Source organism: Chelonoidis abingdonii, chromosome 20 (genome assembly GCF_003597395.2).
Source record: "Chelonoidis abingdonii isolate Lonesome George chromosome 20, CheloAbing_2.0, whole genome shotgun sequence".
Classification (NCBI taxonomy): Eukaryota; Metazoa; Chordata; order Testudines; family Testudinidae; genus Chelonoidis; species Chelonoidis abingdonii.
The window spans coordinates 16,978,031-16,992,248 of record NC_133788.1 but is presented as its reverse complement, the minus strand read 5'-3'; the positions used below and the strand labels follow the sequence as shown (position 1 = coordinate 16,992,248).

General features: G+C 43.7%; 1 protein-coding gene across 4 annotated transcripts in view; it reads right to left on the bottom strand.

Annotated features, from left to right (window-relative positions):
- Positions 1 to 14,218, bottom strand: part of ACACA (acetyl-CoA carboxylase alpha) — a 190,277-nt gene that overhangs the window by 50,311 nt on the left and 125,748 nt on the right. For all 4 annotated transcript variants that reach the window (XM_032779354.2, XM_032779350.2, XM_032779348.2 and 1 more), the window contains exons 46-48: positions 6,466 to 6,609; positions 5,709 to 5,829; positions 1,311 to 1,407 (exon numbers count right to left, since the gene is read on the bottom strand). In XM_032779354.2, the coding sequence (XP_032635245.1) occupies positions 1,311 to 1,407; positions 5,709 to 5,829; positions 6,466 to 6,609 (362 nt within the window). The remainder of the gene's footprint in view (positions 1 to 1,310; positions 1,408 to 5,708; positions 5,830 to 6,465; positions 6,610 to 14,218) is intronic.

Sequence of the window (14,218 nt, the reverse complement as noted above, 5' to 3'; positions counted from 1 at the left end):
ATCTTGTTTTATAGTGTGTCCCTGGACAAGTTGCCCTGGAATAATAAAAGACAATTTACAGCCAACAGCACACATATTCCAAACATACATACAAAAGATGAGTTTTGGCAGCACTTACAGTAACAATCCCAGAAGAACACATTCATATTTATTTTTTCAAAATGCCACTGCTTTTGAAAGAAGTCAGCTCCACTTGTATTACATACACATGTGTCTAGGAGACTGAGTCCACAGCAGCTCAAAATGTGTCAGATGAAAAGAAACTAAAAGTCAAGCCAAGTATATTCTTGAACAAAGACTGTCTAGCTTTGCTAAATAACTGATTTTGTTTGGGATGTTGGCTAAACTTACAGCAGGATCATCAAAGAACCTTACAAACATCCGATTAAATCTGAGAGGTAGGTTTTATACACAGTTTCTTGACAGAAAAACTGAGGCATGGAAATGTTACAGGATTTCCTCAAGGTCAAACAGCAAATCGGCAGTTGAGCCAGCCGTTCTGCAAGATTTGCCATCTGATGGCTTTTCCTTCTTGGCAGCATGAAAGTGCAGGGACCTACTATACTGAAAGAACTACAAAGGCTGGAGTTATTTTCAAGACTGGGATCTAAATCTCAAGCTAACACAGTATGTTTTAGAATCTTGAGCAGGTGCCACTTGCCACAAAGATAAGAGAAAGTGATTGTCCCAGAGAGGAAGGTGAGCACCAGATGCAAGTCCCCAGGGCCACTTGTCTCTGCAACGTAAGCTAGACTGAGATCAGTCTCGGCAAGTGCTCGTTTGGAAAAAGCTGCAAGTTATTCTATGCTGGGATCACAGCTGAGTTACTCTCTTTTCAGAGCGGGTGAAAAAATTTAATAGAAACTTCCATTTCCCACTTGAAAAAAAAATGTAAGTATCCAGCAATCTGCAGTTCTGGATTTTTTTTTTTTTTTGCAAGTCAAATGTGATTGTGAAGCAATACAGTCCACCAAATACTCTAAATTATGTCAGAGCCACAACAATGCGAACCCTCTGTATTACCACGTACAGCAGAAAGGTTTGTCCCTAAGAATCCCCTGTTGCCCACCCACATATGCTCTTTCCACCCAGCATTATAGAAGGCGAAAGTTATCAAGCACCCTGGGACAGACAGAAGGAATTATCAGTCCATGTTCAATTCATGTAGCAGAGACGCGTTCTGCTGAGATGATAAATTTGTTATCCACATACATGCACTCACCAGTTGTGACAGAATGTGCCAGCAGAAACACAAAGCATCAGTAAAAGCTAGATTTCTACAAAGGTCTAAAAAGCCTGTGGGTACTTACCTAGCTCTACCAACCACAACTGTTTGTGCCCAAGGCTGCATGATCTCTAGGAATGATCCCTTGTCAAAGAAACCACTTAACCACTGGCTTTTTTGAGCTACAAAAAGGGGGAAAAGAGAGAGGGGGGGGGAGCAACATAAACAGCAGTTAAAATTGTAGCAAGACTCCAGTTTAACAACTTGGGGACCGGGCTGGGCTTTTTTGTTTGTCTGCATTTAAAAAAAACCAAACCGATGATAATATAAGGGAACATTTGACTGCTGAGCATTTGTCTGCCTTCAGCCATCATGTCCTATTTCATTTGCTAGTCTGCATAAAGAGAGCCATTTATCAGCAAAGGCATCATTTATTGTTAAACGATGGGGTTTGGATAGCAGAGGGGCTTTGCATGCTTTTAAATAAATAACTTTGTTTTTTTCAAGACACTGCGAACATTTGTCAGAAGGCAGCCAAGTCATTACAGACATTGTTTTTCAAAATGACTATTTCTAGTTTAAAAACCTAGCTTACAATTTTCTCTTGATTCTGCCAAAAATGCTGTAGACAGACGCACATTTAAGAATAAATGAGCTAATGATATTTGAACACTAGACATTGCATTTGTGTGCATCATACATTGGAAAAATAATAGGACTGAATCACTTTGTATAGCCCACATATATAGCCCATAAAGTGAATCCTTGCTCTGCTAAAGATAAACTACATAACGCACATGTTTGTCCCACACTCTTCCAGATGCTATAGAGAATCATAATAGCTGGCATACTAGATCAGACTTTCTATCCATTTCCCTGAAAACAGTGATGGCCAATTCCTGGTGCTTCAAAGAAACAAACCATTTTCTAACAGCGCTCCTAGATGATTGTGCAATGCTGAGGAGAAGCAAATCCTTCCTGACTGCTCAAGAAAATCAAGCTCGTGCTCTGAAGCACAATTACCTAGACTGTGCTACCTATGCATAACTGGTTATAAAATTATCCAGTGCTTTATAAGAGAAATCCATTATCTGACTTCATGCCCTCCTATATCAGTGATCGCAACAGACTGACCATATCTCTGTGTGAAGCAGCATACTTGTTGACTTGTATTGTATATGCATTCAAAGCAGTCGATAATAGTGTAGGAGAGAACCGGACCTTTAATAACTGCTGGAGTCATAGGGGATTAAAGTGTATTTTTATGTACTTAATTTACAGACCGTTCTTTGGTTCTCACTAATGTAATATCTGCACATCCCTTACTGTTAGGATAAAGCCTTGCTAGTACACACCTGTGAGGCAGAGTGCAATATCATTACCTCCATTCTACAGATGAGAAGACTGAGACACTGAAGGTTAAGTTGCCCAGCTCTTCTGATTCCAAGTCCTGTGCCTTCACAGAAAGACTACCTTTCCTTCCTACCACTTTTACATTTCTACGGATATTCATCATGCCAAACACTGCCAGGAACAATAAAGAGAGAGGCTGCATCATTTTATGACTACCAATGCTTGTATTCTCTAGGCAAAAATCAGAGTAATCCACGGTCATGTTTCAGGGTGCAAGAGGACTGCTGGTAGGGGGCAGCAATGCAACATTACTAGAGAATGGACCCTAGATGCAAAGTTTGTACTGAGATCCACTTTCTGAACACAGATTTCTAAAATGAAGTACGCTCAAACTGGATCAGGACTGCATCTCTTATGAGCAGGAAAGGGCACTATGGAGGGATTTGACTTTTCTCTGTTACTGGCCACTATCTGATCCAACATCAACAAAAGAAAGAAAATGCAGAGGAGATCACTGCTGTTTTCTGCAGTCCTGCAGACTATGGAAGCCATGAGCACCAAATCATGGCACTCAGGATACTCTATCCACCCAGGCAATAAAAATTACTCTGCGGGTAGCAGTTCACAAAGCTTGCACAAAACACAGCCTCCCAGCTTTACCCCTGGGCACACAGCTTCTGAGCAATGCTTTAATTTGAACAAGCACCTCTGCCTCCGCAAACCCAAGTCTAAAACCAATTAAAAGTGGAGATCCAAGCGAGCTAACCTCTGCTGACTTAAACAGGATGGAGAGTGTTTTATCAAGACAAAACTTGTAATTACTGTGTTCTACATTCCTTGCCTCCGTGGCCCCACTGTAAAATGTGACCATCCATTTCAAAATTATCTCTTTATCATGAGCCCAAAGCTGATCGTTTAGATTCTGGCCTCGTGTCGGGCGTCAGTTTGAAGAATATCACAGCACTATCTCCTCTAATAAATGGCTTTAACTTTTCACCTAGGAGATATCTGCTTTAACTTATCACGGAGAATCATCTGCTTTCCTTAACGCTTCCACTAAATTAAAATCTGAAGTCACTCGATTTGGAAGCTAGTGTTAGCTGCACTCAGATAACTGGATGAATTACTGGAGAGATGATGAAAAAATATTATCCAAAACCGGAAAACTTAGTTTATCACAAATCTCATTTTATCCCTCAAACCTCATTAATAACAGCGGGGATAATGGTCACCTAGTTTGTAGCTTTGTCCGCACATCTCTTGCACGTCTCCAAAAGGGAACAGTAGGGGTTCAATCTTTTGTGATTGTTCCAATCCAATTATTGTGTGAGGTCTGCCACGCTAGCTAGAGATGGATTCCTTTATGATAAAGGCTTTTATTTGGGGGGATTTAAATTCCAAAAACGAGACAATTCCCTAACTATAAAAAGCAGCTCTGAATTGTAAATATACTCTCCTACTATCATGCATAAATTTGGTTTTTTATGGCTCTTCAAACTGGTTATTTCATAATCTCTGAAAAGTACATGATACATTTGGCTTCAGCACTCTGATTCCCTGCTCCAACCTGTTCTCTCTCCTTTCAAACAGTAACATTTACATGGCTTCCCGGTTAGTTACAGAAGTAGAGGAGAATATTTCCAGTCCAGGAGCAAACCTGGATAGTGTCAGGGTCATTTTCAAATCTCAAACGCATAATGTGTATTGAGGGGGCGAGAAAAGTCCAGAGTGTGGTAGCAGGCATTCCAGGAGGCCCCATGATGCATTTGAGTTCAAGGCTGGGCCTTTCATCTCACAAGGCACTTTCCTGTTAATCTTAAAGGAAATTAATTCAATCAATCAGGACACCATGGCAATGTCTGTGAGAAAATGTCATCTGGAATGTCTACCTTCTGATTTCCATTCAAATCCTCAACTGCTCTCAAATGTATTCAGTGCAGAATTTAAAATAAAAAGTTCTACTTTGGGGAAAGTGAAGAACTGTGCACTATCATTATGGAACTTCACAAACTCAAGCAGAACAACGATTAGGGCTTGTCTATACTTCAAACGCTACAGCGACACAGCTGCACTGCAGAAGTGCTTCAGTGTAGACACTCCTAGGCCAGAGAGAGAATCCACCTCCACAAGAGGTGAAGAATTCTTCCATTGACCTAGCACTGTCTACACCATGGATTAAGTCAGTTTAACTACGTCACTCAGGGGTGTGGATTTTTCCTGGGCTGACCTAACTTTTTAGCATAGACCAGGCCTGAAGTCCCATTCTCAGAAATGACTAAGGCTTGGTCTACACCTAAAATTTAGGTCAACTGTGAAAAATTTCACAATGAGTGATGTAGTTAGGTCAACACACCTCCCCAACACCTCTCCCCAGTATATACAGCTAAGTGGATGGAAGAATTCGCTTTGATCTAGTCCTCTTTGAACAAGGACTAATCAAAGCAAGTTAAAGAACTGTTAATGGGTGTCAGCAGGGTCCAGGTGGACAGTTGGCAGAGTCACACCCTAGCTTGCTGAGAAGTAAATGTCTGTGCAGGCAAGCTGTAAGTCATGTAGGTGCTTTTGACAATTTTAGGCTTAGTTTGGTTTCAATAGGCCACCCATTAAAATAGTTTTATTTAGTAATGCTGGGGTTTGCCAAAATTCAACCTATAGTTTTTTAATCATCTTCTCACCTGGATTTCTTCTATCTACATCTGACACACAAAGAGCCTGAATCTACAAACCTTAATGCATCTAGTCCTTACTCACAAAAATAGTCCCACTGAAGTCTATGGAGTTACTTGCATGAATAAGAATTATCCAAGTGAGTAAGGGTTTCCAGTACATAAGAGATTTATCACAGACATGGTCATTCTTGCAGTGGCTTCAGTCCACTGAAAACAGAGTCAGTGGCTAGTGCAATATCCCCACTTTTCTAATTATAACCACAGTGCCCTGAAGCAAGTAGGCAGCAGCCATTCCATACAGCATCATTAGTGTACTATCAACAACAACGCTTAGTACTGGTAAATGCCAAATTACATTACTGAAGTACATATTTTGGAGCTCTGGCTGTCATTGTAATGCCAGTAGAGATCTTGAAACCAGCTGAACTATCACACAACCTGCGCGACAAAGATGTACATACTGGGACTAGGACGTCCGGCCAACATCCAGCGGGGATCATAGGGAGTCTTGGTGGGAACAAACTCAATGACCCTGTCTATAGGATCCTTGCTGGTGAGGGTGGGCACTGGGCTGGATACACTCTAAAACAAACAACAAAGCAAAAAAAAAAATGGGATAAATTGTCCTACAGTATTCATAGCTCTGCACCAAACATTAGAAATGCAAATGAACTGGCTGATGTCATCCCAGTTCCTGTTGCGCGTTACCGTCCCCTTTCCAGACAATCCCAGTGACTGCAGCATCCCAATGTCCTTGCAAAGGTCTGAAGAAGATGGTACATTCACTTTGACATTTGCGTGAGACTTCATTTGGCATATTTTGCACTTGGTTTACTCTTGAGCTTCAGGTGCTGCCAGCATCTACCGAGCTCGCCATTTAATTTAAAAAAAGGTGACCAAAGCCACCTGACTCCTCTTACCCACTATTTCCAGAAGACAGGTGACCTGTGTGTTTGCCTGGCTGCAGAGCAACTCACATTGACAGTAACTTTGCTGGGGAGGGGAAACTTTTAGCATCATTTCTATAAAAGACAATCAACTGTACATGTAAAAACCCTGCTGCACAGATTACTATGGACAGTTTGCCAGCGGGGTGTGTGCACAGGGAATTGGCAGTTCTCCAGTGGCCTCTGGAGTGCCCCAAAGAACTGAGTGAAGTGAATGCCATTAGCCAGTATAGGCAACGGCAGCATGCATTGCTGCACCAACGAGACTTACCTTGGGCATATAGGACAGCCACTGCAGAATGGTGTAGATGCCTTCAAAATCATCACTCACAGTGCTGTGTGTCACGCCATTGTTGTGCATGATCTGGACCCCGCCCAGCTGATTGTTTGAGGTGTACACCTCCCGTCCAAGCACCTTTCAAACGAGGAACAGAAAGGGTCAGACAACGTGAAAGGGTAACAAAAAGCCTCTGCTCAGTCTGTCCCATGTCCGTGTGTGCATTCCAGTCCACCCTTCCAGCAAGTCCTACCACTCCAACAGTCATTGCTGGGGCAGCTCTTTGAACATCAGCAGTAACAAATACTGGACCTTCTCTAGACCCCTGAGTGCTATACAAACATTCACTCTCCCGTCACATTTTACAGATGGAGAAACTGAGGCACAGGGAAGTTACATGGCTTGCCTTCAGTTACACAGCCAGGGAGTGGCAGAGCTGGGACTAGAACCCAGGTCTTCAGTTCACTAGACCAAAGCTGCCCTTGTGCAAAACACAGCAGTGGAACTGACACATTTAGGCCCTTAAGGGGGAAAAACCACAGCCCTTCACAAAAACCAGTATAGCACGTGAGCACAGACAAAGAACCGGTGCCTCCTTGGAGGGGGCAGGAAGAATAGGACTGTGAGTGCTGGACTTGCAATTCTCTTACGAGGCTCCATCTCTAATCTCAGCCCAGGCACTGCAGCTCTTTTCTCATTCTCCTGCTGTCTCTTTCCATTTGCCCTCTCACTGACTGATACACTGATCTCTCGGTCACTCAGCTTTCTGCTCCACTGAGTCCATATTACTAATAACACCTCTGCCACAGCCAGTTTACCTCATGAAGGCAGGAGCACATCATTACAAAATAAACTCATAACTTTGACATTCTAGCAAATACATGCCGTTTGTTATTTTTATGGCTTGAGACTTTCTAACAGGCAGAGGGCATTACATACCTGTTTCATTTAGATCTAAAACAAATTCAAACCAATCTCTCCACCCCTGGCCCCAAACAGCTAGTTTTGGGGGGAATGGGGCTGAGGGAAAAACCCAGAGACAGAAGCAATTTTAAGTCATTAGGGCAGCACTGTCAGTGTGGAAGTGAGGTTCAGATCTGGTTTCATCTTCATGAATGCAAATGACTTGAAGTCCTAAAACTTCCCATAGGGAATGTAACCCATCTTGTTCAGAAAGATTTCAGGGAAATTAGTAGGGGGCTTAAATTTTTTTGAAGTCCCCTTTAAAAGAAAAAAGGTGTTGAAATAATTCTATAATCCTGTCGTTTGTTACATGCATGTGCGTGACTAGAACCAGAGTTCAATACTGTCGGTCAATTTCAGAGGGACAGATACCCTCAGCAACACTGCAGCTCCTGTTAACTTCCATGGGAGCGCTCAGCACCTCTCAGGATTTGGCCAAGAGCTGAGATTTCAATCGATCTAGATAACATGCATAACTACGACAGTTTTTGTTGATCGTAAAACTAAGCTCAAGTACTCCGACCTTATTCTTCACGGCAACAATTGACCAGAGCTGGGGTCTGGAAACCTCTAAGCTCTGCGCCCACCAACAGCACGGCACCATTCGCCCCGGTGCAAGCCCACTTTCCTCTGGAGTATGGAGGCACAGGCACCAGAATTCTTTACAAACAGTAATTCATCCTCGTCAAATCCATGAGAGAAGAGTATCACCCAGATTTTACACATAGGAAAACCAAGGCAGAAGGGTTAAGAAACTGCCCAACATCTTGGCAGTCAATGCAAAAACGAGGATTTGAATTCTGGAGTTCCTGGCTCCCGCTTCTTTCCCCCCCACCCCAAGAAAATCCTGTGCCATGACCAGCACTTTACTCCCACACGTTGAGAAGCCAGGAGTGAAGATATAGGTTCAGGGACAGGTAAAGACTGGCCTTCAGATGGGAGGCACAAGTCCGCTAACACCTTCCACGGAGGCAAATAAAAATAAAAAGAATTTTAACTCCCTATCTTCAAATGAATGCACACATACAGTACATGCAAAATGGGCCACTGCTTATCTAGAGACACTGCAGACAGCTCAGGTTTACCGCTGCTGACAGGCAATGAAAACAGTCTAATATACTGCCTGCTCTTGCCCTTAAATCCCTTTTTGGAGATCAAGATAAATATGCAGTTCCTTTTCCCGAGTGCTCCAGACATTTGAGTGAAGTGGCAGAGCATTGGGAGGCTCTGTGCCACTGAGATCACTGTGTAATACTGAGTGAGGGCCATATTTACTTATCAGTGTATTTGTCAGAGGCATCATGGTTCCCAGATGCATATAAAACAATGTTGATGAATGGTAGCTCACCTAATTTGTGTGTTATATTACATGTATGTACACAGGTGCATGCACTAAACTACGGACTGAGTGCCATGGGAGGGATGAATAATTTGAGTCAGAGGTGGCTCCAGGCCCCAGCACGCTTCAGCGGCTTGCCTACGGAGGGTCCGCTAGTCCTGCGGCTTTGGCGGACCTCCCGCAGGCATGCCTACAGAGGGTCCGCTGGTCCTCCACAGGTAAGCCGCCAAAGGCAGCCTGCCTGCCGTGCTTGGGGCGGCAAAATGCCTAGAGCCGCTCCTGATTTGAGTATATGCAATCTTTAAAAGAAAATTAAATTCTGGTTTAATCACCATTCAAGCACAAAGCAAACTATATAAACTACCTTACCACGTTCCCTGCACTACAGGAAGCGTGCGTGCGTGCGTAAGAATCAGTCTCCCAGCATGCAACCTGGCACTTAGGCATGAATCCACTAGACTCCATCTTCCCCCACTTCTTTTGTGTGTGTTCTCCTATCCACTTGCAAATGAGCAGAGAATCTGCCAACTCATCTCACATATATGGTTTCAGACTGGATTTCAGCTAAGGTGCCAGAGGTTAAAAGGCATGGAGGGGCTAGCCAGCTTATAGACAATGATCATTTGGCTCGAGAAAAAATGAATGCAATAGCTCATCCATTTAGCCTTGCTAACTACCTCATCTCTGACCTGAGAGGACTACATTTTTAAAGGCTGACAAGTAATTCAATCTCCAATTAACAATTTTAAATGGTGCAGTGTATATTACTGTATAAATGTTTCTGCAAGAAAACGTCCAAGGGTGAAGCAGAATGAAATGGCTGGAGAAGTACAATACCAATGGCTGTGCAATTAAAGGGGTTCTTCAGCGGGACACACGGGCAGCTTTAGAAAAGCTGATAGATAATTTAGACAGACAATGCTACACAAGCCCTGTGTGCGAAAGGCCGCGTAGGAGCAAGCTGTGTATCCAAAACCATAACACCCCTATTCGAAAAAGGAAACACCAACAATGGATGTTCTGTGACAAGCCAAGCAGGTGGCTTTAAAATACCCTAGGAGGGAAGTGGTGGTGACTGGAGCATCTTACTCAAGAGAGAATCAAGGCAGCACCAGCCAGCATCATCAACCTTATGGGTGAGCAGCAGTTTTATGGACCTGACCATGTTCAAGGAAGGGTTAAATTTGCACAGAGGCTACCTCCTAGGAGGAGAGATTTTCAAGCACTTAAGGGACCAGTAGAAACCCTAGCTCCCAAGCCCAGCAGCCCTTGGACGCAGGGAAAGCATGGAGAAGTAAGGAGTGGCGATAAAGGATGATGGATCTGATTTTAAAAAAAGCACATGTATATTATACAGATATAATTGCATACTGGTACTTCTAACATCTCTTTTTGTGCTTAATTTGATAGCGCAGATAATCACAGCAGAATAGTCATTAACAAGGAAGCATTAGACACCCAACTTCTGAAATCAGATTGTCTACTTAAAAATAAAAATGTACTGGATCCCAACACTAAAAGAAAGTGAAAGTACTACAAAATCAGAAGACTGCGTCCCCCCCTCCTCAATCCCTCCCCTGCTCCCGTCCCACACGCTTTGCAATAAGGGGGAAAAGAAGCTACTGGGAGCGAGTGACTAATGCAGAGATGGCCCATAGCTGCCAGTAACAGAAGTACCTTCCCTTTCTGATGTTTCTAGGCAGGGGCCAGGCTGCATTTGATCCCCTGCTTTCTATCTCAATGTCTTAGCATTTTATCTATAATTACAGCTTTCTAATACAGCAGCTCAGCTCTGGCATTCCGATCAGCAGCAGATAGCTGCTCCCTTGGTCTAGGAAACAAGCCTGGTTTTGTTTACACTAACAGCCATCCCATCAATACCACCACAATACTCCTCATAGCATATCCATTACAAATAAGTTAGAAATGGGACTGAGACCACCAACTCCTTCATACAGGCCTTGAGATGGCAATGACTTCTGGTCACTATGGCTCTGGGCCAAATACAGAAAGGCAAACTTGAGGTAAAAGGCTCCACATCCCAGTGCTAACTCTTTAGGCCACCCTGATGCCCATATTTTCACTAATTTAAGACAGAGCTTTCATACGGCTAAGAAGGAATCTATCCAATAGGCTCTATACAAAAACCTCTACATTAATAGAACATTACAGTTGCACAATTAAGTACTCAAAAGGAAATGCCAAATCTAATGTTGCATGCATTACAATACAGCTTTTAATTACATGAACAAATACTGTTTCTCAGATAATGTAGTATTTTATATTACAACCTTAGATACATATGTAGTATCTATTTCATTCTTTTCTACTTATTTAATGGACCATTATGACAATGAAATTAGTCTCTTCATTGACTTTGGGGGAGATTTTCAAAAGCACAAAGGGGAACTGGGAACCTAACTGCCCTTCACATCTTTGAAAATTCCCCTTCAACATTAGTATAAATGTCATGTTCTCTAAAATAGGTATGTTCATTTTGCCAGCACCCATGTACTCTAAATCCTAGCAGCCAGCAGCTGTCCTTAGACACACTTCCAACAACTGAGCTGTTACTCACTGAGGCAGTTAACTACAAAACTAGTTTTGCTGAAAACTTAGTGGCCTGTGTGCGAGCACAGATGAAAGATCTGAGGAACTGAGAACACTGGGCTAGAATGGAAACTGTTATGGCAACCTTAAATATTGTGCTTGAACTTGCTATTGTGTTCACACAAGAGAAAGAGAGTGTCTTAGCTTATAAGAATTGAACACTGCATTTTATACAAATAATATTAATAATGGCAATTTATATCCCACAGCTTATATAGTCTGTGTCGGAAATTAGAACTGGAAAGAGACACACACATACAATAGCTGCAGCATTAATAAACACAAGAGAAATGATCATAGTAAGGGTCTCAACAAAAATTCACATTGCACTGACTTAAAGCCAAGTACCATTATTTGTGGTTGAGCCTTGGCACATCTGACAGCTTTCATTTTTATCACTCAGCACTTCTGCTCTGCACATTAACTTATTAGATGATGGGATAAATGGCATCTGGGTACAAGAGAACAGACCTAGGTTAGGATGCCAACATGAAGCACGTTCCTTGAAAGGATGAAGAGCCGAGAGCTGTGCTTCTAAACAACCTAGTTCTCGAGTCTTTATCCTATTCACATGGCGGCGTGAATGCCCCCCTCCTCTCCATCTGGGCTTCCTGTAGGAAACGGATTGCAGCTCTTGCATTTCTAATCTGTGAATGTGTGGAGTGCCTGCACTTTTAATTTACGAGCGTTCGGTGGGGGACCTTTCTGACTTGGGAACATATTGGCTCAGTCTAATGTTTGGAGATTATTAAAGTCAGAGCTCTGCTCCACTATCAAGTCTACAGATCTTTTATTCAGAAGATATGGTGCTCTAAACGCACAAAGAGCTCCCTGTCACCTTCACATTAAAGCCCCTAGTGCCTGGTAAATGGAATTATACAGCTGTCATCTCCTTTCCCCAAAGTTTTAAGAGTACAATGGGCTCATTTTTTCACACTCCATCCCAGCTTCAGAACTAAGAGACCTACTTTATATTGATTTAAAGTCTCTGAAATAAATAAACCTGTTTCTCCACTGTGATTCACAAGAAATTCATGATACACTATTGCATGATATATTTCAAGCTCTGGCTCCAGCTCTTTTTTTCCTCTGGTGAGTGATGGGGGAGGTGAGAGGGGGAGGGGGAGCTGCAAAGCTGACAACCTGATGGTTACAGGAGATGGCTGCTGACTGCAAATCCAGATGCCAGCATTGGTGATGGTGGAGTTGGGTTGTTTGTTTTGTTTTTTTTGGGGGGGGGGGGGAGGCAAGGGGGTGGGAAGACAGCAAATAAACTTGGACGCTCGAGGGCAAGTGGGGAGGAGGTGGCAGCGCACAGACCACATAACTGCAGCAAAGGGAAGTTAAGTACGTCACTGTAACTGGAGTTTTTCGAGAGGTGTGATCCCTCTCTGCAGTCTGTCGAGGATAGGCACATGGAGTCCATGCGCCTGAGACCGAAAAGTTCTTGCAAGTAGGGTGCGTTGGTCCACGCCTGTGCCCATGCTCTCCTTGTGCTCACACCAAAGGCATAAGAGATGGGGAGGACCGACCACCTCTCCAGTTTCTTCTCTACTATGATCTTGTCATGATCCAAAGCAGAAGGGTAGGAGGGCAGGCAGTGGAATATGGACAGGAGCACACATCTCTAAGAACTCATTACAGTCAGGTAAGTAACTTCCTTTTTTTCTTTGAGTGCTGGTCCCTGCGTGTGTCTCAATGTGGGTGACTGACAAGCAGTACTCAGAGAGGAGGGAGATGCAAGGATGCCAATGATATAGCTTCTGGTAGAACAGCTGTCCCAAAGGATGCCTGGGTTCAAGACTCCTCTGCTAATGCATCCTTTGGGACAATAGCATCTCTCCGAGGTGCCCATTTGATATTTGCAGGGCAGTTAGGCGAATGTGAGGATGGAACTCCATGTAGCTGCCCTGCAGATCTCAAGCCGGGACACCTCTTCAAGTCATGCTATAGAGGCTGCTTGTCCCTTTGTGGAGGGAGCCCGCACCCTGTAAGGGGAGGAAGCCCTGCCAGCTGATAGAGGAAGATACTGCCAGAGATCCACAGAGGTCCTCTGAGAGGATATGGCTTGTCCTTGTACTCATTCTGCTATGGCAATGAGCAGTCTAGATGACTTACTGATCTGTTTTGTTCTCTTCGGGAAAAATGCCAATGCTTGTCTCACATCCAAGGAATGAAGTCTGGCCACCAGTTTGCTATCGTTAATAAAGGTTTGAAATTGAACCCTGTCCTCCTGAGCAACTTGTCCCTAAAGTCCAGGAGCTCAGAGTAATTGACGAAATAGTATCTGGTGAGATGGACAGTTTGAGATTCTAAGCGGAGGGCTGGTAGATAAACACCTTCCTCTCCATACAGTGCCTGGCCTTCGCTGCAAGGGTGGCCCTCGGATGACGATGTCTGGATCTTTCCATGGCTGCCTGAACCATCCAGGAGTTCAAGGCAAGATGGGTGAGCAAGAACACCACTCCCTTAGTCAGGGCGAAGTATTGCTTTTCTGCCCTCTTAGCGGTAGGGGCACAGGGAACTGCCATGTGCTGTACAGACCTTGCCGGTCTAGTAAAGCTTAATTCACAGACAGTGCAACCCAACTGGATTCCGTAGGCTGTAGTATATCCAGGACTCATGTTGAGAGTAGTGGACCTCCTCCAGAGGAGATTAGGAGCGTTTGCGCCATTCTCCATAACACCTCTTGAAATGGTCTACGATCACCTGGGGGAGATAGTGAGGCTGGAGCAACCACCTCACCAGGTGATGGGGATGATATCCCTGTGGGTACCGGCAGTACCAGCTCATCTTTCTCAAGCTTGAGGAGAGATTCTGGTTAACCTCTTGCAG